General features: G+C 39.4%; 1 protein-coding gene across 2 annotated transcripts; it reads left to right on the top strand.

Moving 5' to 3' along the window:
- Positions 1 to 1,729: 1,729 nt before the first annotated feature.
- On the top strand, positions 1,730 to 26,292 carry LOC144205573 (phosphofurin acidic cluster sorting protein 2-like). 2 transcript variants are annotated; one of them, XM_077730001.1, is made up of 25 exons: positions 1,730 to 2,198; positions 9,840 to 9,927; positions 11,271 to 11,360; positions 12,090 to 12,215; positions 13,366 to 13,528; positions 14,217 to 14,308; positions 14,626 to 14,706; positions 15,042 to 15,101; positions 16,472 to 16,623; positions 16,774 to 16,867; positions 17,558 to 17,641; positions 18,590 to 18,717; positions 18,861 to 18,993; positions 19,086 to 19,190; positions 19,285 to 19,391; positions 19,548 to 19,702; positions 19,796 to 19,906; positions 20,401 to 20,503; positions 21,544 to 21,576; positions 22,449 to 22,491; positions 22,573 to 22,615; positions 22,923 to 23,061; positions 23,165 to 23,388; positions 23,526 to 23,639; positions 23,951 to 26,292. In XM_077730001.1, the coding sequence occupies exons 1-25, from the start codon at positions 1,987 to 1,989 to the stop codon at positions 24,064 to 24,066; spliced, it is 2,796 nt and encodes a 931-aa protein (XP_077586127.1). In that variant the 5' UTR covers positions 1,730 to 1,986; the 3' UTR covers positions 24,067 to 26,292. The 2 variants fall into 2 exon arrangements, with proteins under 2 accessions (XP_077586127.1, XP_077586128.1); XM_077730002.1 differs by lacking the exon at positions 21,544 to 21,576.
- The last annotated feature ends 240 nt before the right edge of the window (positions 26,293 to 26,532 follow it).

The raw sequence follows: 26,532 nt of genomic DNA on the forward strand, positions 1-26,532 counted from the left end.
ATTTTAGAAAATTATTTTCCTGACTGTGCATTCCCTCTTAGCAGTCTATCACCTGCAGATGTCTGTACAAATATTATATATTATATTTGTTTATTTTCTCCCCACAACTGGACTAGTGTTAACTATTGAGCTATTTTATAATATTTAAAGTAACACAAAACAAAAGTGTAGTTTTAGCACGTTGGCCTCACTGTGTATAGGACCTGGGTTCAAATCCAGGTTGGTCCAACTGTATGGAGTTTGCATGATCTCCCCAGGCCGCTGTGGGTTTTCTCCGGGTACTCTGGTTTCCTCTCACATTCCAAAGACACACATGGTAGGCTGATTGGACAGAGTGTGACCATGAATGGTTGTTTGTCTCCTGTGCCCTGTGTTTGGCTGACCACCGATTCAGGGTATCCCTTGCCACTGGCTCGAAGTCAGCTGGGATAGGCTCCAGCACCCCTTGCGAGCATAGTAGGGATAAAGCAGTTCAGAAGATGAGATGAAATGAGTGGCACTAAGATCACACTAGCAATGCAGTCAGTGTGCCATCTATTGGTCACAAATGGAAAAAAATAACAAATGTAAAGATACAATATGCAATGTTGTTTTCAAACACTTGGTGGCAATGCCTATCACATATTTACATTTGGGTATACTACATGTCATCCATTATGATCAACGTTCACTTGTGTCATATAACAGCAGTGCGTATGGTTTTGATTATGACACATTTTTCCACATTCCTAAAACTGCCTGCAGTAAAATGTGTGGGTGGAGGTAATCATTTTAGATAATATAGCTGATGGCAAGATATGAGTTATATTCTTCTTGTTATTATGTGTCAAGACCGGAAATATGTGATTGCTCACCATACAAACATTTAAGAACATGTCTTGTCAGGTTGATTAAAGTTACACTTTTCTCAAAGTTTGACTTTCATAACACCTTTATAAGGATAATGAAAAACAAGTCTTGGCAGTTCAGTGTTTGACTACATGGAGATGAAGATACATTGCCCTTATAATGTAATGTACAGATTATCACTTATTCAGTATATTGTTTTTTTTCCTCATGATTTGAGCAGCATGATGAAGTGGACTTGTTCAATATTACTTCTAATTTAGCAAATAGAAGTGTATCTTTGTAAATGTATGCAACATTAGTTATGGATTTTGCTGTATAGTTCCTTGAAAGTTGTGCAAGACATACATAATTGAGATGTAACGTTAACATTTAGGACAGAAAGGGTCTAAGTGAGCAGACAAAAGTATGGGAAATTGGGGAATTCAAAATGATTGCCTATTTATGCTATCGGACTACAACTAGCATTACAGAGTCGTTACGACTCAATTTACCGAGGGGACACCTAATGAGAAAAGGATCTATTAGTCATACGATAGGACAGGAAAGACTAGGGCATGTCAGGGCAGTATAAATCCTATACTGGATTAATCCCACACAAACCAATGGACATTTATTTGTAAAGTACAATTTAACACAAAGCAATTCAGAGTGCTTTACATCACATAGAAATCTAGTAATCTTTCTTTGATATCAACATATAGCCACACGTTTATTAGGCACTATAGCTGTTCTCATCAGCTAGCATTTTGTAATTAAAATGTCCATCCAACATTGGAGATTATGCATTTGTTATGATGTGACTAATTTGACAAGTACCCAAGGCAAGGAGGCGCTGCCCCGCCCCTCTCCGCCCCGCCCCTCCCTTCTGTGCTGGCATGCCCCGCCCCGACGATCAGCATCTCCGCGAGGGGCTCGAGAGGACTCGGCTCGGGCGCAAACCAAACTTTTCGCGGCACAAACGCAGCACAAACGAATGAAATAGTGATTTTTATTGAAAGATCCGGGATGGGAGGGCTAAATTCACGCTAAATTAGTCATCGGGAGTCTGGGGGAGCTGGGCAGGCTGCGCGCACTTCACAGGCTCCCGCGTACGTCCGACACTCTGCTAGTGCTGCTCACTCGGCGGCAGTCGAGGTGATGATGGCGGCGGCTGTTGAGAGAGGAAGCGGTCGGGCCGCTTTCTTGAGCCCGAGCAGCGGTGGCGGTTGCATACCGGCACCATCGACGTTTACTACCGGAGCCCTTGCCGGGGCTGTCGTCCTCGGCTCGGGCTCCGGTGGCATGCCTGTCCCTATGAACCTTTTTGCAACCTGGGAGATAGACCGATCATCTCCCAACTGCGTGCCGAGGTAAGGTTATTATTATTGGCTTGGCAGATATGTTTACATGTTTTGAATTTGATGATTTTTTATTGATGCTGCTGCTAGGTAAACAACGCCCTCCGCGAAGAACGTGAAGCAATGCGATCGAGCTGCTGTGCATTTCTGGTTTACTACGGTTGACTTGGCTAAACCTGAAGCTAACAAGCGAGAATGCTAATGCTAAAGCTTCAGCCATGATATTACTGATATTTGACTTCATAATTGGCGATCGCTAATTATCATAGTTAACGATCGACGTCAGATATGTCCATACGCTTTGTGCTCTACGTGATTGTTATAATCACCATGACAGTCGAGCCTTGTTTTTGTTTTTTTCCCCCTTCAATCTGATTGATGAAGTTATAAGTAGCTAGCAAAGTTGGGTTTAACTCGTTTTCTATCTACTGATGACAAATAATCTTACATGAGTGATATAAGACTGCAAATGTGTACTGACTTCTAAACATGTTTCATAGATTTGAGTCTGTTTGGATTTATTGACAGCTAGATTCGAGATCCACGAAGACAAGGCGGGGCGCCGTTTGTCTCATTCGTAGCGCATTATTGCATTTTCTCGCTGCACTTTGTAAACAAATCGGATCCGAAATGAAGTATCCTAATTTCTTCAGGCGTCTTAGTTGAGCTCTCGGGGCTAACTTGTCAAATCCAACCATAAAAGCAATCGGTATGTTTACACCCTTTCTAGGACAAGTCATGTTCCACGCACATTTACTGACATCCGTTTTAGTGTTGATGGCAAGCCCACCATATCATTTTTTTTCAGGGAGACGTCCCTGAGTATTAGTATTCGTCGAAGGTGTGCATGCACACAGCTGCCACCTGACCAGAAGCCTCTCTCGGGAGCAGAGGGTACATTAATCAGCTTTGACCTAGATCTGTTCTACTCACTGGGGGGGAAAGTGGGTTTGCAAAGGGGGGCTTCCTCTGCTCTTCATGGGCGTGCATGCATGTGTGTTTGGTTTCTGACTGCATGGGTATGCAAGCAAGTGTGAATGGAGTCACAACATGTGAACTACATGAATTATTTACTGCCCAGCTCACTGGTTTCACATTAGCATTACTGAGCGTTTACGTCAGATCAGATGACGTGGAACAAGGTGAGATTAAAAATATATGAATGTTGCTTTCTATTCTTTTTAGGTTTTTGGGGCTGGGGTGTAATCCAGTTGATGGAAGGATTACGTTCTCTTTATTTCGACTACAAAAGACAAACGTCACAGTGGAATAATGTTTTGATCAGAATCCTTTTGGTGCTGTGACTAACATTCTTTTGGTTCACTGTTTAAAACAACACCAGATAAAGAATGCTTGATTGTGAAAGAGAACAAGAATTAAAATGTAGCCCATCTCGCAAGCTTGTCAGGTCATTTTCATGCTAGTCATTATGGTTTCAGCTACGTCATTTTCCATAAACTTGGCGCGGTGAAATTGATTTGTGTGTGTAATTGAATCAGTCTACTGAGCAGCCAGCCTGTGGATAAAAATTAGATGTAACACAGATATCACACAATGAAACCTCATCATAAAGAAACGCATACCTCCTGTCAGGGCAAGCTTGACAACTTTTCAGTGCACCTACAGTGTCTGTGGTGTGTACACACCCACACCTGCCAAAATAACTAAAATGCACGCCATAATTTAATGAAAGCACAGCCAACTGAATAATGTTTGGAATTTTAAATATTATATATAATGATTTATTTAGTGTTTTCCAATATAGGGGCCCCCTGAAAATCTGCACAATTTACATGGTTAGGGCATTATAAACCCTAATGAAAGACCAAACAATGACATTGGTTGATATGGATTTGAAAATCGAAAAAATATGACATTTTTTGGGCAGATCACTGCTTTGCTTTTTAATTCTCAGCTGTATCGATGTCCTTTTTTAATAGGAAGAACAAAGGTAGTAATCAAATGTTGTATACAGACACTGCAGTGTAATCCTCTGCTTCCTAAATCACAAACAGCCCCATTAACTATCTCGAGTGGCCTTTTAGAATTGTGATACAGATACAAATAGCAGTTGTGTAACAATACGGCGGATCACGTCATTTTATTGCTCCCACTCTATTAGGTGGTGTAGAATTAAAATGAGTATTCAATTCAAGCAGTTATTTGTTTTGGTTCTAAAACAGTTTGCAATGTTAAGAGATAAAATTAAAGCAAAGCATTTGTCGTTAATGGACTACGATGATTACATACAATTAGTTTAGCACCACATACATGTTGACGGTGGAAAGGTTTGATTAATATCATTATGACAGCCTTGGCTGTAAAGGCTGGAATTTCTCTCAACAAACCGGCTGAACTCTAAAATGTTAATGGGTAAATATTTCTATAAGACTTGTAGGCAGACAAACACGCACACATACCCATTAGAAAAGCATACGTTCTTAAAGCATCTGCCAAGGGATTTAAAATTGTCTGGAATTTACTGGATTTAAAATTGTCTTCAATTGTATTCAAAACAAGTAATTCAATACAGATGTGGGTAGTAGAAAAAATGGGAACCGTGTTTCACTAGGTGTTTGCATTGTCCTTAGGAGGGAACCAATCAGCATCCTGACTCTCCCCTTTATGATCCCTCCTGCAGCTTGAAAAGTGTCAAAATCCTCTTGGTTTCCTTCCTCTTCCTTCCCAGAGATGGAGGAATTTCCTCGGGGAGCATTTCGCATTCCTGGCAACTTGAGAATTGCTGGGACAGGTCACTGCAATGAGCCCGAATAGCTCCATTTTTGACCAATGACCTACACGTTGGGATCTGAGGCAGGATTGATGTTGTGGATAACCCACCCATTTACAAACATTGGCGATCTGTCCCAGGTCTTAAGAACAGGCCAGTTGGCTATGATGTCAGAATGCAATACAGTTTAGATCTTCTTCGCATATGAAGTTATGTCCGATTTGTATTGCAAAACTCAGCAATTGCCATTATAGTGAATATCTTTATAGTCTCTGCCTTGTTCTTGCTCTACTTATTTCCCACCTCTCCCATGCAGGCATTTCCTGAGTTGGATGTGCCAGCAACAACACTATTTTTTCAGATAACATTTTAAATTGTGTGGATGAATGAATGCACCTGACAGACTAACCGACAAGATGTGTAAGTAATTGTGGTATAAACAATATTTTGGTGTCCTGAGGAATCAGCAATTTTGTGAAGACATCAGTTATTTGAGTTTTTCAGTTATTTTCTACAAGGATTCACACATTCTAAGGTCTGAAAAAAGTTACTAAGACTGGTTAAGACAGATCTATATTTAGTGCGTCAACGCTCAAACAGCACTGATGCTCTAGCTGGCCCACTTGTCTAATCCCAGATTAAGGAGTCTGAACTGTCTGTTTCTTTTTACATTCAATTGCTCAATTAGCCCCTAACACTATTCTATGTCACTCTATTCTTTCTAAACTAAAGCTCACAATGAGGAGTCAAGGAAAACAAATCATTGGAGCAATATTTAGTTTATCGTCCTAACTCACTGGGTGCCATTGACTCAATAATACAATATTTTTACTTTATACAGCAGACCTGTTTGATTTGGGCTGTAAACATGCTTACATTGGACTGAAACATAGAGCAACTTACTTTATCAGTTGCTGCTAAGAGATGAACAAACAATGGTTTATCGCAGCTATCGCAGCAAAATGGAAATGAAGCATCTTACATTAATTAATACCACAGTTGTCAGAATTCTCAACAATTCATCGACAATTTATGTGTTATTGTTCCTGTCTGTACTCAATTTACTTTAACCTTCAAACTTCCCCACCTTTGCTCCTGCTGGCATTAAGTTTGTTGCAAAATATACAGCAACAGAACACTGCATCCGCTGTTGTGTATACACTCAACAGAGCTTATTTCCCCTGTTTCAATGTGGGCTCGAGAAGGTTTCTTTTGTGGTATTAAAGCCCAAAGAGCATATGGCCATCTGTGACACATCACGAGATATTGGGGGCTGAAATGCCTCTTGCGTGCAAGCCTAAATGCAAGTTAAGCTCTTTCTATACATACCACTCTTCTGATTAAAATTGTTGTATTGCATCTATTTTTATGGGTGTTTCTTACAATTAAACTAGTTGTTTTTAAAAATGACCTGTTTTAACATAGAATGCACACCATCTTGGCATATTAAACCCTACAACACTCAAAGTAAGGAACACATTGGCTTTATTACTGTTCTAAAGGCTTTAATGATATTTCATAGATTACATGTTTGTTTCCATCATTGTCCCTGACACATGATGATCCAATCCCAGATTAGATGTATATCACTATGACGGTAAATCTGGTAATTTGTGGTCTGAACGTAGTCCAATTTGCATTTCTGGCCTGTGTGCAACCAGTTTTGGGTGTAGCTCAGCTCCTGGCCCATGATCAATTTGGATAGATTGCAGAACCACCACGGCACCCCAATGGGTTATGGTACAGATTGATGGATGTTTAATTTTGCACGGCAAATCTCATTCTCGTACTGGATAGAATTCCTTTTGCTGCTCTTGCACAAGAGTGAACTATTCACAAGTTTCTTTCAGAGCAACTCACCCTTTTTCTGGGGCTAAATTATGGAACTCGGTGTATAAATTTGCCATGAAATAACAAAGTACTTCAGATTTCTGCCACAAAGAACTAATGCCATATGCATTTCCCATGAACACTAAGAGCAATGGTACATTAGAAGATTTTCCCCCCCTTCATCTTGCTGTAGCCTCCATTACTGAGCATATATTCAGTCTTTTTCAATCATTCCTCTTTCAAATGACACTCCATTCTGCATTCCTCCTGTTTTGTGCCTTGACAATTGCCGTGCAGTGATGCGAAGGCATGGAACTGGCATGACATCAAGCACAGTGCTGACCAAGGGAAAATAAATACAAAAGTGTGTTTGTGTTTAGGCGACTAAGTCATTTGTTCAGTTCAGAGGTTTCATTTCGGTGGTATTTTGTTGCCATCCCTCCCCTCACAGAGAGAGAGAAAGTTTTTTGCCAGGGGCAGCACAGCAGTAGTCTCTTTGTAGTCCTTTTATCTAAACAGGACTTCTATCACCATGATACTTGAGATGTTGCTATCACTTAAGAGGTCCAGAAATAGTTTTGCATTAGTAGCCATTGGGGCTCTACTGCACATCTAAGAAGGCTCTTTTTTGAGGAGCTATATGCACTAAGTGATGCTTTTAAGTACCGTTCTGTAGTTAAATATTCATCATTAATGGTGCAATTACAGTTGGCAATTAATAATTGTCAAATCATTTTACAGAAATTATCATGACTCCAGTTCCATTGTTTTCTTTCATTGTATTATTGTTCTTCTATTTAACAGTTAAATGGAGTGTGCAGCATGGTGAAATCAGTTCTTATTAAGTGGCAAAAATAATGACGTTGACATTATCTAGAGCTGGACAGTAAAAACTCCTGAAGGGATGGAGAAATTAGGCAAACCAAATTGACTGAGTTAGAGCAATGAAGCTGTTGTGGTCTATTCTTTGCTTTCAACAATGCACAGTAAAACAAAAATCTTCTAAATCTATTTATAATGTGTTAATCTTGAAGGCAACTTAGAATCGTAAACATTATGAATGGTTAATATCCATTACAAGCCTTTCTGTAATTGCTGCAGTGAAGCTAATGAATTTTGTTTTACAGCCTTTCATCACAGAGCTCTTATCAAAATCAAATATTTGACAATGGCTATTGAAATGAATTACCAGATAAGATTCACTAACTCCTAAAATTCACACTGACTGCAGTGGTTGTCTTCATTATTGTCCTCTAAATTGCAAATTGCATTCTATTACAAAATCAAATCAAATTAAACCTATATTGTTTTAAACGTAAAGCATTAGAACACTACCCTGTTCAACTTCTGAGCACCAGTGTTGGGAATATTGTGACTGTATGGAGGAAAGTAGTACTTTTGTTTTAGATTATAGTGCTCCATTCTGGAATGCGATAAGGTTAAGTGTGCTAAAGTTTGAACAAATGACACGGCCATTCTAATGGGCTTAGCTGACTCTGACCCATGTCACAGTCTGTGATGCCAACCTAAAGCTGTTAGCAAAATCTTCACTACACCTTGTGTGAGTAGGAAAAAAAATGAAAAGAGGAGTTCCCCTTGCAGACTCTTATCAACTTGTAAACAGAATGTTAAAAAAAAAAGAAAAAAAATCTTATCTTTTACTTCACACCTCCTATTCAAACTAGTATGAAACTGCAGCTCAACCCAACCATACTTTTCCAGTTCCAATTAAAACATATTCCCAATTACCATCCCTGCTTCAATGTAGTAAATAAAACCCCAAAAATAAAAATAGCATTTTGGTATTTAGTATTGTCTAAACCTCCAAATCAGGTTCTTCGGACTGCGGTGCATAAATATGCAATTTGTACATTCCTTAAACTAACCACAACAAAAACAAATGTGATTTTTGGATACCACCAAATCGTTCACTACTCTTGTTTAGGTGGCAAATTGTAACTTGCACCTAGCCCCGACCAGATGGCTTCAATTTACACCCCCAACACAATCTAGTGGCAGACAGAAGTGCAGATTAATAACACTTCTGATAAATAAGGGAAAAAATAAAACTCTTGATGTGACCCATTCAGTGCCTGCAGCCTTTTTAAATCATTCCCAGTCAGAATGAGAGCAATGACGAGAAAGACATTTGTTGTCTAGCCATCATTCCTGTTTTCTTCTTACCCTTCCCCCTCTCGAAATAGAGCTCTGCTGCCTGTGACTCATCCTTACTATACGGCAATTTGCATTCTACAAGGTTTAATTATTTGGTTCAAAAAGATTTTGCTTTCGGTATTTAAACAGATAGGCACATACATTTCAAAACAGCAATGTGTGTTTTGCCATCATTGGCAGAATTAATATAAATAATCATTCATAATAGTTATGAATTAATAGGTTTAAATGAATTTGCAGTTTTCTGTTTATTTGGTCATAAAGGCGGCTTTTAAAGTCAAAAGTGAAGTAACAGAATGGGTACTTCACACTTACACGTAGTTCCTCCATACAGCAGAAATGTCTTGTGCTATCATTTTTTTTCAGTCCCTGTCTGAATCACACTTGCCAAGCAGGAAAATTCTTGAGTGAAATCATTGAGTGTTGCGCTTAAAGGTAGTGGGTGTCTGCATAGCTGGGTTTTTGCGTTGTCTTTCTTACTCACCTTTGATCATAATTTAATGCAACAGGGCTGACAGGAAAAGTAGGTCACGAGGAAGTTCAGCAAACCTCATTTGAAAGTTCTTCACTTTATCCCAAAAAAAGATTAAGAGTCTTGTATTCATTTGGTCTCTGTACTCTGCAGAAATGTCAGATATTAAGATGAATGCTGTCTAGGTTATTTAGGAAGATTGTTATGATCCATTGACTACAATGAGTAAAGAAGTCATTAAACATTGGTGCTATGTTTGGCCATCCCTGAATATAGCTTCACTTTGTTATGACAAAATGAAAGAATTGCCTTTTGATGACACATCCTTTCCAATTTTACTTGGAAATGTGGTTCTCAGATCTTCTCCATTTTTAGTCAAACCTGCAGGCCTAAAATTGTGCAAATTTTCTTTCATTTCTATAACCCTGTTTTCTCTCTCACACAGGCTCTGCAGCCTCACTTTGAAAAAACTTGTCGTGCTTAAAGAATTGGACAAAGAACTGAATTCACTTTCCATCGCTGTCAAAATACAGGTGAGTCAGTGTGTAATCTTTTGAGTCTTGCTCTACAATTCTTCGCTTGCGCTGTACGCTGTTCAACCTAATCACCAGTCTGGTTAACAATAGGACATGCTTCTAATCCTGCCAATTGATAAAAAGCCTTCTTAGCATAGGCAGCTTTGGAATCTCACATCCACTCACATGCTTAAAATAGCAGACTAACATTACTACGGGGCAGGTGTATTAGCACCTTAGAAGGGATTTAAAATGTTAAATTCATGACTTTGGGTTGTGACCTTAACAGGCGTTGACTCATGGATATAGTGTTAAGACTTGAAGTCAAAAGAAAACTGACTGCACCACCCCATTGGCATTGTGTTTTATTGTTTGGCTAATGCCATTACTTAATGCCACTACTCAGTATCAACAAGAATAAAAAAATAACCTATCAAGGTTGGAATGAATCTTTTAAAATGTGAGAATCTCTGCTTAACCATTGAGAACCGTGTCAGAACCGTATCTAAAAAGCATGTTTCTTCAATGTCTAGTTTTAGGCCCTTTTAATCGATAATTGAAGTGCACATCTTACACAATGCTTCCTTGACGAACCTTAATTGAAACTGCATGAAGAGAGACAGACTGATAATTAAAACTGAAGTCTAAGAGATTTAAAGCCATAATACTGACTATCGAGCTGTAGTTCATAATGTAGATTCCCTGACTGTAGCCAGTTAGTGACTGCTTTTCTAGAGTCTACTGTCGCTACACTGTCTCTGTCCCTTGTTTTGGCTAATTAAATATATACATTGTAGTTATTTTAAATATAGATGTGTCATCCTATCCAAATTCAGAGTTTGAGTGAAGTTGGACTTGTTACATTCCACCATTTGGCACAGCATGCAAGGAGGCAAAAAGGCATGTTACAGATCACAAGTTCAAAGGAGAGAGTGTGATGAGGACATTGACTACAGGCATTTCTTGCCAAGACTGTGTAATGTAAATGCATGTCAGGCAGTTGGAGAGTGTCTCTGGCTTTTGTGCCCTGATTCATTGTCCTGGCTATGGAGCATGAGAAAACAGTGCAAACAAGGCTCCTTTTGTAATGAACTAGTGACAAGGTCATATACAGACTGCAATTTTTCTTTTTTCTTCCCGCTCTCTACATAATAAATCCAGTGCTGCAGCCATCGCTTAGATTGTGACAGTATGTCTTTCTCAACATTGCGGAATGCATATTCCAATGATTTACAATTGTCACAGAAGAGACCTTTTGTAAAGAGACAATTCATTATAGGAGTGTAACAACAGTCTTAATCCACATGATTGATTTTGGCTGGCGATGTAAAGTGTGACTCTATTATTCTTCTATTTTCTAGGGCTCAAAGCGTCTTCTGCGATCCAACGAGTATGTCCTCCCACCCAGTGGACTAATGGAGACTGATCTGGAACTCACATTCTCACTACAGGCAAGCACTTTGTCACTGTGCTGTGAATTCTCCCACTGACACGGCGGTTACTTGACAACTTTAAGTGAAGAGTATCTTGTTGCCATTCTGGTACTCTTTGCAAATACATTGGTAGTGTGTTTGTGTTTCAGAACTTTGTTTGTATGTCTGTTCATGCAAGCGTAAATAAGAAATGCATGACTTTATACAGAATTCATGTGTTATGTGATGATATAACATCACTGCATCAGCAGGCTGAACATTTATTATGTGTCTGTAACTTGTCTTTTTGAATCTTGATTGAAAAAGAAAGATTCCATCATTTTTCATTTAATCTACATGTTAAGATTGATATTCCATTATCTAATAATGGACATAATTAATATGTCTTCAAATGAATAGGATCTGTTCAAAATGCTAAAATACTGCTTGTCCACAAGTCTGTGGTCCAATTCAAGGCTAAATTAATTTCCTGTTTGGTGATCTGAGACTGCCCAAAAAGGTATAAAAATGTCAGACAGGTAACAAATGTAAGGAAGTACCAAGATAAATGAGCTCCAGATGATTCCATGGAGAGTTGTAAGGAAGTACTTTAAAAGTAGGGTTTGTGTCCAAATGGCTGGAAAAACTGTATACCCTCTTGAATTATTATTTTTTCTCTAGTTTTCCTCACTTTAATGACCTGATAAGGTATTTGCGGTGTGGAAATATAACATTTATGGCTATGATCTTTCTTGTTTTCATTTGTAGTACCCCCATTTTTTGAAGAGGGATGCCAACAGACTACAGATCATGCTACAAAGGAGGAAACGCTACAAGAATCGAACCATCCTGGGCTACAAGACTTTGGCCGTGGGAGTTATCAATATGGCAGAGGTATTGCATTTTGTATTTGTATGCTTAGTTTCACAAGAAAGCAAGCTCTTGTGTTTCTGAAAAATAAGGCTTGCAGCTGTCCCGTGACAGTGATTGACATGTATTCATAGCCTTGTACTTTCTGGTCTTACGCTTGATTTTTAAATAATTCACACAGCGAGCACATCTGGAACTGGCTTTGAAAGTATTTTTTCTGAAAGTGATGCTCTGAAGCATGATATGAAGAAGTAATGGCCCAGTGTCCATGTTTATACAATGGAAATGTGGTTTTGTTCTAAATCCTCAATCGATGTCATTTGGGGTTCAGAATTTGTTAGTGAGGACTATTGTTTCATTACTTATAACCAGTTAAATGCTGTGTTAATTCCCGTACGGATATTTTTACGTCAGGAAAAGCTCTTTGCTTCATATTGCTTTTTGATATTAAAAGATTCTAGTCATAGCTTGGGAACTGGAATTATTGCTCATATCTGAAAACAAGATTAATGCATTGCTGCATTTTAGAATGACATTCACTTTTTGCACTAACTTGCATAACAATAAGACTCAATAGAACATTATATATATTATTACTCACTTTTTTTGTGAGCAATTCCAGTATGTTTTTTCTCAATTTGATCTTGTGCATTCTTTTTGATTTTAAGCAAAATGTGAGGGACATGATCTTATTAAAAGGGAACTCTTTATGTAAAATATTTCAATGACTCCCAAGATATGGATTGGAAAAAAGCAATACATTTTTTACACCGCTTGTATCATACAAGCAAATTGGCTTTGGTCTGTTTCACAATTGTGATGGAAAACAGCAATTCTGTGGGTGTCTACTTTAATTTGGAGACAGCTTTGCTGCCTTTAATCATTTGCTTGGTTTAAAACAATCTATAATAGATCTTATCTATTCTGGATCAGTCTTAGCTCTGTGAAGAAAGACACAACAATCTTTCATCTTTCAGCTTCAGCGCATCTCTGCTGAGTAATTGATCCATGCAGAAATTGCTCAAAACATGATTCCATCTTTGCTTAGGAGAATTCATTATTGAGATGGATGGGTGAACCTTTCCTAGTTGTGTAAGAAAATATGTCATGTAGGTGGAAACATATGGAAATTAGCGAGTCTATTTTCATTTTATGATAATGTCTTTATGTTCAGGTGATGCAACACCCGACAGACGGGGGCCAGATTCTCGGTCTCCATAGCAACGTAAAGGAAGCTCCAGTGCGTGTGGCGGAGATCAGTGTGTACTCGCTTTCTAGCCAGCCCATTGACCATGAGGACGGCAGTGGACAGACTGGACGAAAGACTAAAATCTCAGGTGGGCACAAAACCCCCCTCCTACCCTTTTACTCGTGGCCTTACGTAATAGTGATTGACAGCTCTGCTCTTCCACCCTCATTCCATTTCACAAATGGAGACAAAGTGAAGTCAGATAATACTTTGCCAGCCTAAGTCCTTGAGTATGTTACTCCCTTTTGCTATGGTTGTAATGTTGATCTGTGAGTTGAACAGATGTCGAGCCTATTACCTTACACTGCTCTAATTCTGGACAGTGGGGAAAATATTTGGCCCAGCTTAGGCTCCACGCCTTCATCCTGCTATGCTGGTCCTCACTGTTCTGGTTGTTATTAAGGAGGTCACTCAAACATAACAGATGAGCTCATGTACTAGGTATTAAAGCCTGTGTCTCTTTGAGACAAAGTTTATATTGCTCCTCTTTGCAATGATCCTTTATGGCATCCGTCCAAATTAAGAGGATAGAGCGGACACACTGATTAAAAAGAAGAGAAAATCCTAGATAAAATTGGCTGTTTCCTCCAATAAAATTTGCTATTTAAACAGCAATATCCTCTTCAGGATGAGGAAGGTCAAAATAAATTGGTTTGGTGAACATGGTAGGAAACACAGTCAGTTAGTAGTTAAATGAGGTTGCCTTGGATTTCTGCCTGCTTGTCTTTGTAATTTCTTGTTTTTAACAAGATATTTCCACTTTTTTTTTTCTTTAGACCGCTCCCCGGATATGGACAATTATTCTGAGGAGGACGATGACAGTTATTCGTCTGAGCAAGAAGCTAGTGATGATGCAGCCCATGGCCAGGTGAGTGGGGAAAAAATAGGAATGACAAATCATTTTAAAGTATAAATTCCTTTAATAATAAATTGCACACTCAAAAGAAGTACATTAGAAATTCAACCCGCAACACATCTGCTGTTTACAGCAACTCCATTTCACTTGAATGCTTCATCACATGTTTAATGAGCTTTCAATTCCACACAATTGAAGGAATTTTAAACAATCTGTGTAGGATGTGGTAACACTTTTAGATCATTTACCAGAAAACCCTTCCATGTTGATATATTTTTTATACTGCTTATCCTCACGAGGCTTGCGGGGGGCCCTCTGGTGTATTTCAGGATATTTATGATGAAGACGATGAGCTTCGCAAGCCCAAGAAACCCCGGAGGAAAATGATTCGGACAACCTCCATGACAAGGGTTAGTTGCCTTTTCGAGTGCCACATGGATTTTCATGCTGGCTAATCACTGACCGCAGGCAAAAGCCAAGACTGTTGTTTTCTGACTTGGCAGCTTTTAGGGGAAGCACACAGTGTATTCCATTTATGCTAGCCATTAGTAGGATGTGAATGAGCATGTAAATGAGGAGTGTGGGTTCAGTGGACTAACTAAAATGATCGTTGAAGTGACTGCAGATACGTAATCAGCCAGAAGGTTCCTAGGAGAATTTAATGGGCAGAATTATTCTTTTCTTTTTTACTGGGGCATTCATTTCTGTTGGACATATTAACATTATTTCTATTTTTCTTTTACAGCAACCAAATTTCAAGCAGAAATTTGTGGCCTTGTTGAAGAGGTTCAAGGTAACCGATGAGGTGAGTCGGAATAGCCGCATTGATTATATTAAGACTCCAGAGACTGTTCCAGGTTATAGCACTAGACTTGAAAGTGAATTTTAGAGGGGAAATACCCAAATGGGATTTATGAGTCTGTTAGAAAGCCTTTAATAGGACCGCTGTTGAAAAGTTTTCATTTGCTGTTGGTTAAAAGTTGTAATCGCTATTGACTGATGAAACGGCATCAAGCTAGATTGTTGCTAATGTATTCCTGACAAGAGAAGATTTCCGTGCGTGTGCTATCAAAAGCTTCAATCGTCATTATGGTGCTCGCCTGCATTAGCCCCCACTCATAGATGTATAATTCATAGATTGCCATTAGCTACGATATGTATAATGAATCCATTGAGGGATTTATTCGCCAGGACTTAATCCAATGGTAAATGAAGCATTGTATTTAAATTTGAGTTATCCTCTCAGCAGTCCTATTGAATGAATCTACAGTACATACTTTCGCGATTCTAATGATATCTTTACATAGTGGCTTTCAACAGAAATGGCTTGTAAATGACAGCGGAAGTCTGGGCCAACCACAAGATGTCCATTAGGAAGTAAAATGTGGTAGATCTTGACCATAGACCTTTAAAATGATAATCAACTTATTGTACTGTAAAATCTTAACAAGTGATATACGTTGCTTGTTTAACATTTTTCTTTCAAAATCGGTTCACATAAATATGTATTATCTTGTTTTTAATGTTAATTAGAGATTAGACTGAACCATCAAAATTGGACTTTCAGTTGAGTGTTTTGACAAAGCATTGTCATCCAAATCAATACTTATCTATTAATATTAAGTACACTTTTTGTAGGTTTGCTGGTCTTGCAAAGCCATGCTTGCTAGCATTACATGAGTACATCATTTTCACTTACCAACATCCTGGCTTTGGTTACACTTATTGGTTTTGCGTCCCTCAGTTAGCCCGGTGATCCTATACCACATTGTTTGCCATTAATCCCTTCCCTGTGGCTGGACAGGGTGTACGCCCGCCATTCTATAAATACATGGCCTAGGAACCAGAAAAGGGACAGACTGTTTATCTGCTGCCTGACAGCTCTTGCACTTATGGAGTGGCATTAATCACCTGATTAGTCTCCAAGCCTGTCTGTGTGCACTTCCTATGAAATGCATCCCCACTGGGGAGCCTGCAGATCAAAGTTCAATGCTGCAGTGTGTGTGTGGGATCTGATTGGTTAGTTCAAAAGCATTGATGTAGTATTTATAGCCTCCTTCTTCTTTACATAGCATTCCATTTTTATTATTTTTCAACTCTAGCTTGTATTCTTGTAATCCATTGTAATGTTTAGAAGCTGATGCATGTGTTTTTGATATTTCTGTTGTGTGGCAGGTCCTAGACTCTGACCCAGTGGACCAAACTCAAGAAGTAGAGGAGGATCTGGATTTACTCTACGACAGTCTAGAAGTGTACAACCAGAGTGATAGTGGGCCGGAGATGGAGGACAATGAAAGTGTCTTGAGTACACCTAAGCCTAAACTCAAGTGAGTTTTCGTTCATTTTGTTTCTTTGCAATAAACACTTTGTGTTTGTGGGTCAAGATATTTTGGAACAAAGTCTTATCATATGTATGTACTATGTGGTTATCTTCATTCCAGTTAATACAACAGTTTTTATTTGGATTAATTTTTCAGGCCTTTTTTCGAGGGCATGTCTCATTCCAGCTCACAGACAGAGATCGGAAGCATACACAGCCAAAAAAGTCAACAAAGAGAGTTGATATATGCGGTAAGTTGATCACCAGGCCTTTAATTGTTGGCGCAATAATAACCTACTCTGGTTTCTGTCAGTCCAGCTGTGTAGCCATAAAGTTCTTCCTTCTGGTCATTCTGGATGGGATCATGTTGTTAACAGTGTTATGCAAAGTAATTGCCCCCAGGGAGTGCGTAAAATGTCTGGTGGCTCAGTTACTTTGAATGGTCCAGGGATTCCCGAGAACCATTTAAAAAATCTTGGGAATGGGAGAGACGTAAACTAAAATACCCCCTCCATGTTCTTACCTTGCGTTCACCCCTGTTTATTTATAGAGACTTGACTTCAAATGACCTATACACCACTATCAACAAACACAGACCCAAATATGCACCTATGTTTGAGGTAAAGATTGGGAAAAGAATTCCTAAACTAATTTACGACCTGTTGCAGACAAAAAGAACCGCAGCAGATAAATTCTGTCTGCCTTTGTCCGAGGGGAGGACAAGGGTGGGCCGTTTATAAATATATTGGAATCCATTTAATCCATTTTAGCTTGTACAAAGTAGCCCAGAACATTCCAAACAGTAGGTTATCCATTTTCTCAAGACAGTGTCTCCATTTAAAATTATTATTCAATCATATTTTCTCATTTAGTAACCCTAAGTGGACTTAGCTTTAGTCCTCATGAATTTATTTCATTATTTTGACTTCTTTGCCTTTCAGAGTGGAGACTTTCTAACAGTGGACAAATGTAAAGCGCAAGGGGGCCGCTATCAAGAGGAAAACGTCGCAGATACAACCATTGGGGTATGTATGTTTTTTAGTTCTACAACTTTCTTTGCCCATAGGTCCCTCGAGCATTGGGTTGTCCATTTTTCTTCTGCACTGCCCTTATCCTTGAAACTGGAGTGCTTGTTGCCTCCCATGAGTCTTGGGTTTTCCGGGAACAAATTAAAGGAGGGTGGGGGTGCACAAGGGCCAGGAAGAAGTGTAATTAACCATTGTCACAGTTATTTCTTTTCACTAGTGAAAAAAAAGATTAATCTGATTTAAATTATTTGGTTGCTTTCACATGTGTTGTTGTTTTAAGTGTGCGATTAATCTACCAGTTTTTTTTCTCTTTAGCTGCAAATACTAACACTGGCTGCCAAGGGCCACAACACAATGATTTATAATCACATATTTTTGGACCCCAGTCACCTGGCATTTTAGATTTCCCGATACTAAATCCTGTGAAACGAGTACAAATGTGAAATATTTCTTTGCTTCTAAGATTATCATTCACACACAACTATCTTGGCCTTATCTTACCGCAACAGCAAAAAGAACGTTCGTTTTCTGACGTTGTTTACTTGAACTTTCACCTTTTCCTTCTCTATTGTGATGTTTGTCGTATAAAGCAATTATTGAATTTTGTTTTCTTGCTTTCGGCAATACCCTTGCAGATCTGCAATACCTGATCTTTTCTACCCGATTTCTATACTCTGAAAATGTAGTGATCATGCCATCACACATTTTTATTTTTCCTAATTCTGAGTTTTTGACTATCATTTTTCTCCTGTTGAGTGGCCATAACTTTCATCCACACCCCCTTTCCAAAATGTTGAAATGCTGGCTCAAGACCTGGCTGGCGCTGAGCCTGGGTGGGAGACTTGACAGGTTTCAAAGAGTCACGACAGAAGCTGTTATGTTGTAAACATCAGCACTGTTCTCTGCAGTACTGTCACTTGAATGCATTTCTGCTCTTTGGTTTAGGAGCCAGAAATCGAAGACAGCGGGCCAGGGCCAGTGGAGGTGAGCAGCTGGGACGTCAACACTGAACGGATGACTAGCAGTGTTGGCAAGCTGAGCAAAACTGAGTCCCAAAACCACATGTCTCCAAGGTACGCTACTGAGCTGTGCATCTGCAAACGTCCTCAATTCACACGAGTGCTATTGTTCATGTGCATCAACAGGATTTGCTTTCTTTTATTCCCCCCCCTCATTTATTTACTGCGGAACTAATTTGTCTCCTCCACATTTTCAGTAAAATGGAGAACAGGCTTCAGAGGCGTCCCCGCAGCACCTCCATGAAAGATAGACAGAATTCCAAGGCTCAAAGTGACCGGACCAGCAGTATAGATAGCGAGTGCTCCCCAGAGTCACGACTCATAGCACAGGTAGATAACTTCCCAAGACCAAATCTTATTTTTGTTGTTGTTGTTGTTGTTGTTTGAAGTGTAACCATTGATACCATTCACATATCCAAAAGGTTCCCAGGAAGTCTGTATATGACCAGTTAAACCAGATCCTTATCTCTGATGAACGCTTGCCCGAGAGCATCATTCTCATCAACACCATGGAGTGGCAAGGACAGGTCAATTGCTTGGATTTATTTTTGTTGCCCTTTAAATACATCAACCCCACTTCTTTTAACAGTCTGTCCTTTTTGTGTTTCTGCTTCCATGCAGTATGTTGCAGAGCTACTCCATGAACAGGCTCAGCCAATTGTGTCCACTTGCTCTGCTGCAGATGTCCAGGCTGCCTTCAACACAATCGTTACTCGAATTCAGAGATTGTAAGTGGCTTCAAACTAGTCGTGAATAATAGACTACTAGTTTTTGGAATGTGATGTTGATTTGCTATCAATTGATTAAACAAACAGAATTTTCACTTAGCATCATATGTGAAGCATTAAAATCTGTCTGTTTTTGTTCTCTTTTACTTTCCTTAGTTGTAACTGTAATGCGCAAACTCCGCCAACAATGAAAGTGGCAGTTACGGGTGACCAGAGTTACCTTAGCACCATCCTGCGGTTCTTTGTGGAGCAGCTAGCTAACAAGACTCCTGACTGGCTCAGCTACATACGCTTCCTGGTCATCCCCATTGGTAATCACAACAAACCATTTGACTTGAGGCCAGGTTTAGTCAAGCACATATTTCAGAAGAATTCTGACCTTTTATCGCACAATTGCTGCACAGGCTCTCATCCCCTGGCCAAATATGTGGCCTCTTTTGACAGCAAGTTCAACAGCATCTTTATGGACACAGCCTGGAGGGAGCTGTTCTGCAGGACGGAACGGCCCGCCTCAGGTAGGACGCTATTTACGTCCAAGGCTTGTGGTTGCAGGCTACAGGCATTTTTGTGTGGCAGCAGGTCAAACATTTGGTCAACTCGTAAAAAGGAAAGAAAGAGCGTCAGAGCGTGGGTCAGGGACGGATGAATGGAAAGATGTTTTCCGTTTGCGAAAAAATAGCTGCTATGTGAAGGGAATCTTTCTGCTCCATGGCAACACTGCATCAACCGTTTCTCTCACTGTTGATGCGTAAGAAGATTAAAAGGCTCAACGTTTAACCCAAAATTTGAATTAAAAGGCATTTCAAATTGAAAGCCAATGCCTTCCTTTGTTTGTCTTATGTTTTTTTCTATTCATTAATGTTTTCAGTCTGTTTTTTTGCACTATTTGCTGCCTACTGCCAATGGTTTGAATAACAGCAAAATGAATCAGATTGTGATTACTTAGTTGTGATCATTTCATTCCTTGGAAATGTGTTTTTTAACCGCTCTATTTTTACTCCACATGCAGATAATATTGATGTAGCCGGGCGGGTGGTTCAGTACCTGGCTGGTGCCAATGTCTCCCACCAGTTTCCCATCTCGGAAGCCATGCTCACCTACAAACAGAAAAGGTAACGTTAATTTATTTCATATGAAACATCCTCAAAGTGTGCCTGTGGGCATGCATAGCGTTTGTTTCTATGCATGTCTGTCTGTATGATTTCCAAACTTAATATGATGATCCTTTTTAATCCTCTCAGCAAAATTGAGTAGACCTCCCCTGTGGAGCTGCTTTGAGGAATTAACAATCACTTAGCTTTTCTATTTACACAATCCCATGTTAGATGTACTCAACCTCCAAATTCACTTTATCTCCTTTATGTACTGCTATCTTAAAAGGTTAGCCATGTTATACATATGGCTCTGTCTATCTATTATCTATGGATATTAAATATCGCTACCCTAATGATAAATATTCAATAATTCATTTACCTCACAATGGTCAGGGTAGGTGCCGGAGCTTGTCCCAGTTGAGCTATGCTTGGATTAATTTCTTCCTTTTTCCATACTGTAAAGAATGTGAAATTATTGTTCAATAGAGAACACAGTAAGTACTTTGCAGCAAGCCCTGCAACTCCATTAATTTAGCTGCTAGTCCTTTGTATCCTCCCAGTTTTTCTCTTTTTTTCAATGCTGGAGGGTTGTCAAGTTTTTAGGGAATACCTTTGTATTTATAATTTACATAGCTGTAACTTGAAAAAAAATACCCACCGTAGAATGACACCGCATTATATTCCTTCAGCACAGGCCTGATTTTGGAACTCATCAGATTGTGCAGGTGGATTAAAATATGTAATCCACAATTTGCATGCAAACATTGAGTCATGAAAAACCATTCACCCTCAAGGTGGCTGTGTGATGTGCACTACTGACGTGTGTACAGTATATTCATTTGCAATTAATTTGTAATTAGAGCGTTAGATTTCAGATTGTGGTACACCAGGATTTTACTACTCAATTACTCTTGTCATTATCTCATTCATTTGCATGTTTTCTTTTTTGCTTTATCAGTGGCTTCCATTTTAGTCAGAAGTTATCAATTAAATCACAATTTAACACCTTTTGCATTCCTTGTCCCTCCTCCCTTTGCCCCCTTTGATTTGCTTTCAAGGAAAAGAAGTTTGTATTTTGATTTTTACATCAGGTATCTAATTTGTCTCTTGTTTGGTTTTTGCTTCCCCTCCCTTTTTTTCATTCGCATCACTGCTTTCTGCCATGTCTTAACACTCCTTTTCCCTTTTAATACTTATCATGATGTCAATCTGCACGATTTTTTTTAACTTGGCGTGCCCTGAGTGTTGTTGCCGTGATAATTTGCCTAACAATCACAAAATAATCCTGAATATCCTCAGGAATGGTTTGCTGGTTCTCATTTGAGGCGCACTAATAATGTTGTTTTTTGATGATTAGACAGCACTTTTTGGTTTTAAGTTTTGGGACACGCCCTCAAACATTGTAAAGGCATTTCCAACATGAGTGGAAGTCACTTTACTTTACTTTTCACTTTCTTGTACTTGCAATGAATGTGTCCAAAAACTTTTATCCATAAAGTCTTATTTTATTCCCAAGGTTTAGAGTCACTACTCCACAAAGCAAGAAGTTTGTGAGGTGGTAAGCTTCATGTGGGGCAAGATTTTGCACCTGCATTCACACTATATAACCCAGATGACTTGGTTTTTACGTAAAGGAATATACAATTATATATATAATATACAATGTAGTATTTGTGCTCCTTCCGAAATGATATTTTTGCATGTATGGCTTAAGATGTTTACACTTGTCGCATTTCACAAGAACGATACCTCGTTTAAACGTTGGTTGTAAGGAGCGGTTCTTTCATTCACCTCATAAAATCCCCAAGATGATCATTTCACTTCAAAGCCAATCATGTGCCATTTCTGATACAATGGGGCATGGTGGCATCTTCCCTTCCAGGACCATTGAGTGTTGCACCTTGGAGCGTTGTCGTCCTTACTCCCACCAAGCTAACTGCCTCTTTATTGTCTTTCTCTGCAGCCCGGATGAGGACTCTTGTCAGAAATTTGTGCCATTTATTGGGGTATGTCATATTTAATTATTAGTATTTTTTTAACTACAAAGCTTTATTTAATTTCTGACAGCATTTGTTTTCTGTTTGTAGGTTGTGAAAGTTGGTATTGTAGAGCAAAGCCTCTCAACATCAGGTAAGATGGAACCTATATTCCAAATGACATTACCACATATTTACAAAAAGGTCATAAATGTAGAAATTTAACAGTGTAATGTTTCGAGGGTAAGAAATGTTTTTTTTTTTAAAATCCACTGGAATAATGCATTTACTATCAGTTAGTGTTTGACTTAATCATACTCTGACTTGAATACAAATCTGTTACCCACCGTGTTGTAAAGCGATAACCCTGTTTACACCAAAAGAGATTAAAAAATGTCACTAAGCACCTGAAAGAAATTGTTTTTCGAGATGTGTTTTAAGATTGTCTATTCTGTTCACAGTGGATTCTGATGATGCCATGGGGGGAAACACAAGCATCTTGGCATCCCCGACTCCTCCGTCGGCTGGTCCATACGGGAAGGAGATTGGGGGAACGCCCCCACAGTCACCCTCTGTGTCCACTGCCCTTTCCGGAGCTGGGTACACACCTCAAAATCTCTGATAGGCTATACAAAAAGAGCTAAATCCTTTCTTCCATGTTGTGTTCACTGTTTGAGCAGCTGTGGTATGTTTACCTTTGCAGTTCTCCGTGCTCTGGCAGCGAAGTGATGGGTTTACAGGTGGACTACTGGACGTGGCAAGGCCCCGAGAAAAAGAAAGAGGGCGAGAAACGAGACGTGGGATTAAAAAACACGCTGAAGAGTAATTTTCGATCTCTCCAAGTCAGCCGGCTGCCCTGTGCTGGGGATATCACCCCTCCACCTAGTATGGCCATGACTGTTGTCACCAAGGAAAAGAACAAAAAAGGTACCGGGGGGTCACAATATTACTGACGATAGTGAAGTCAAGCAGGAGGAAATTTTACTCTTGCTTACACTAATAGAAAATGAAGCCAAGCTCTGAAATATATTCAATATTCCCTTGTTGTGTTTTTCCCCCTGCAGTTATTTTTCTCAGCAAAAAGCCAAAAGAGAAAGAGCTGGACTCAAAGAGCCAAGTGATCGATGGAATTAGCAGGTTGATTTGCACTGCCAAACACCAGCACACAATGCTGAGAGGTAATACTGCCCCCTGGTGTGGAGGCGCTTTATATTTCTACCATATATATATACACATATTTATTGTTTTTGTATTTACTTATTTTAAAATAATTAATATTGGAAAAAATCCCTAAGTACAGAATTCGCGATAAGTGAAGCCGTGATAATCAAGGGATTACTGTAATTAGTTTTGACATCTTAGTCTGAAATTTGAGTTTTATCGTCGCTATGAATAATGGAACCACAATGGGAATTTTCACCTCGTTTATATCTGCAACTTATTTTGATTCTTAAATGAATCCCTCGTTTTACTCTGTCATGGCTCCTAGTCACGATTGATGGAGTGGAGTGGAACGATGTCAAGTTTTTCCAACTTGCTGCTCAGTGGCCAACTCACGTCAAGCACTTCCCGGTGGGAATCTTTGGTTACACCAAACCTGTGTGATTTGAGCAGCCGTCCGCTCGGGACCGCCAGTCACTCCTGCGCTGCTCTCGTCTCACCAATTTGAGGGAAAGCCAATGGCAGTAATAGTTTTCCTGTGGAAATCTTACTGACTTTGCATTCATGTGTTCAATACACACATTCATGTTGTCCTCCTGGTCTTTTAAATGTTGTGGGCTCTTGTTTGTTGGTTTCCTTTCTTTCTTTCTTTCTTTCTTTTTTTTTACACAATACAAAAAGATCAAGTACTATTTTGTAAGTTGTGCTACCGCCTTGGAGGTCCTTTGACTTGTTTGACAATTTGCCACATTTTGATAATGGCAGCTATGTTTGCACTTTGTTTTTCTGTTAACATGTTATTATTTCTGTGAAATTCTACATGTATTGTTAAACCGTAGAAAATGGAGGGTGCGATAGTGATGTGCAGTGGTGTGTGTGTGTGCGTGTGTGTGTGAGATTTTGAAGTTAGTTAATGGAATATTGCTGTGAAACTTTACAGAAACGCTCTTTGCTTATGTTGCGGATTCATTTGCTTCTTTTTCCTTTCCCTAAGTCTCACAAGACAAAACTTCGGAGTGTACTTCAAAGCAAAAATTACAACTCCTTTAGGTGTTTTAAGAAATGGCTATAATTAAATGATGAACATATTTTTATTCACTTCACACATCAAGTAAATCCAGTGCTGAAGATATAGTAAGAGTCACCTAGAAAGAAACAGGGTATCATGACATAAGAAGAAGCAAATCCCCAATATAGCTGAATGCCAAATTTGCTTTTTCTAAGCCCTGATGTGTTTATTATTGTAATTTATTTGACTTTTTGGGTTGACAGAACCAGAGCTGATCACGATTATTTGGCGACTCAAAAGCCCTTAACTAATTTAGAAAAATACTGGTGAATATGAATGTGCAATTCTGTGCCAAAGTCACATTTGGTTCTCCCCCTTAAAGCTAAAAACAGTAATTAGTATCACTGGATAGTTTGGAGTCTTCAAATTGTATTTAGCACTCACTCATTTTCTTAACTGCTTTATCCTCTCTAGGGTTTTGGGGTGTGCTGGAATCTACCCCAGCTGACTTCCGGCCGGAGGCGGGGGGGACACCCTGAATCGGTGACCAGCCAATCACAGGGCACGAGGAGACAGACAGCCCTTCACTCTCACACTCATACCTAAAAGCAATTTAGTGTCCAATCAGCCTACCATCCATGTTTTAGGAATGTGGGAGGAAACCGGAGTACCCGGAGAAAACCCACACAGGCCCGGGGAGAACTTGCAAACTCCACATAGGTGAACCGACCTGGATTTGAACCCAGGACCCCCAGAGCTGTGAGTCCGACGTTGTACTTAGCAATCAAATAGGTTTGTACATCCTAACCAATTTTTATACAGCGTTCTGTGGCTGTAGATGCACATCATTTGTAATCATTCTAGTCAATTGGTCCCTCCCTCTTATTTCAAGTGTTGGTGTGATTGGAATCCTGCTTTGAGACAACTGCCAAGCTTATTGTAATTACAGTGAAAAGTCTATGGAGTCTTGCCAGATGTCCTTAACACTGCCTGTGTGTGTTTTGTGTGCGCGTGTGTGTGTGCGTGTATAGTTGTGCCCTATGTTTGATGGTACTCCCTATTATTACGTGAATTTTTTGCAATAAGAATGGACAAGCGGCATTCTGTGTTGTTGCTTTTTATAGAGTGAAAAGCTTTTTGATCTATTGTATAGAAATATATACTATATGTACTATTATGAGTTGCAAACTGCCCTCTGACTAAATTGAAAGCACAAATGGCTTCCCTTTCTTTCTTGACAAAATGCCAAATTCAGCACGTTTCCACAACTCAAGAAATTGTTTTATTGAATACAACACTAGAAGTATGTCTTTTCTCCTACATTTTCCTTTACTTTGTAATGCACTTTTTTGTGGTGTGATATACATTGACACCCAAATTGGGACAGTTTGGTTTTGAGGTTTTCTTTTTCCCAAACGTATACCACTACCTATATTGATGTGATAACTTTTTCCCCCCTGGTTGTGTCAAGTGTTTGTTTGATGGCTTCAAGCTTTGGTGTTCTGACTGCATCGTGGCCATCTGTTATAGCCTTTTGTCACTTGTTTATTTCATAGCCGCCACCACGCCGTCTGCCTGGAGACTTGCGTTTATAGAAGAGTCACCATCTTGTCTTGGTTGGCATACCAACTGGCCCTTAAATAATATATTATGGAACTTTGGCTGTGAAGCAGCGTTGAGTTTTGTGGGAAAGATTTCCAAATGATTTAAAAGACTCGGTGGGCATAAGTGTCAAGTGTTCTGATGTATTCGACAAAGTCCAGCTTTGCTCTAAATCTCGCCGTAGCATGGGGGTGTTTTTATAAGGTGCAGGACCAATGAGAGGCTGCACAATTTTGACAACCATCCTAAATTTAACATGACGCGATCCAACTGGTAAGACGGCAGCACACCATTTCCTT

Source organism: Stigmatopora nigra, chromosome 12 (assembly GCF_051989575.1).
Source record: "Stigmatopora nigra isolate UIUO_SnigA chromosome 12, RoL_Snig_1.1, whole genome shotgun sequence".
Classification (NCBI taxonomy): Eukaryota; Metazoa; Chordata; class Actinopteri; order Syngnathiformes; family Syngnathidae; genus Stigmatopora; species Stigmatopora nigra.

Coding starts and splice junctions, on each gene's coding strand:
- LOC144205573 (XM_077730001.1), top strand. CDS start 1,987: ATGATGGCGGCGGCTGTTGAGAGAGGAAGCGGTCGGGCCGCTTTCTTG. Junction 19,703..19,795: donor CTTCCTGGTCATCCCCATTG/GTAATCACAACA, acceptor ATTGCTGCACAG/GCTCTCATCCCCTGGCCAAA. Junction 22,492..22,572: donor AATTTGTGCCATTTATTGGG/GTATGTCATATT, acceptor TTCTGTTTGTAG/GTTGTGAAAGTTGGTATTGT.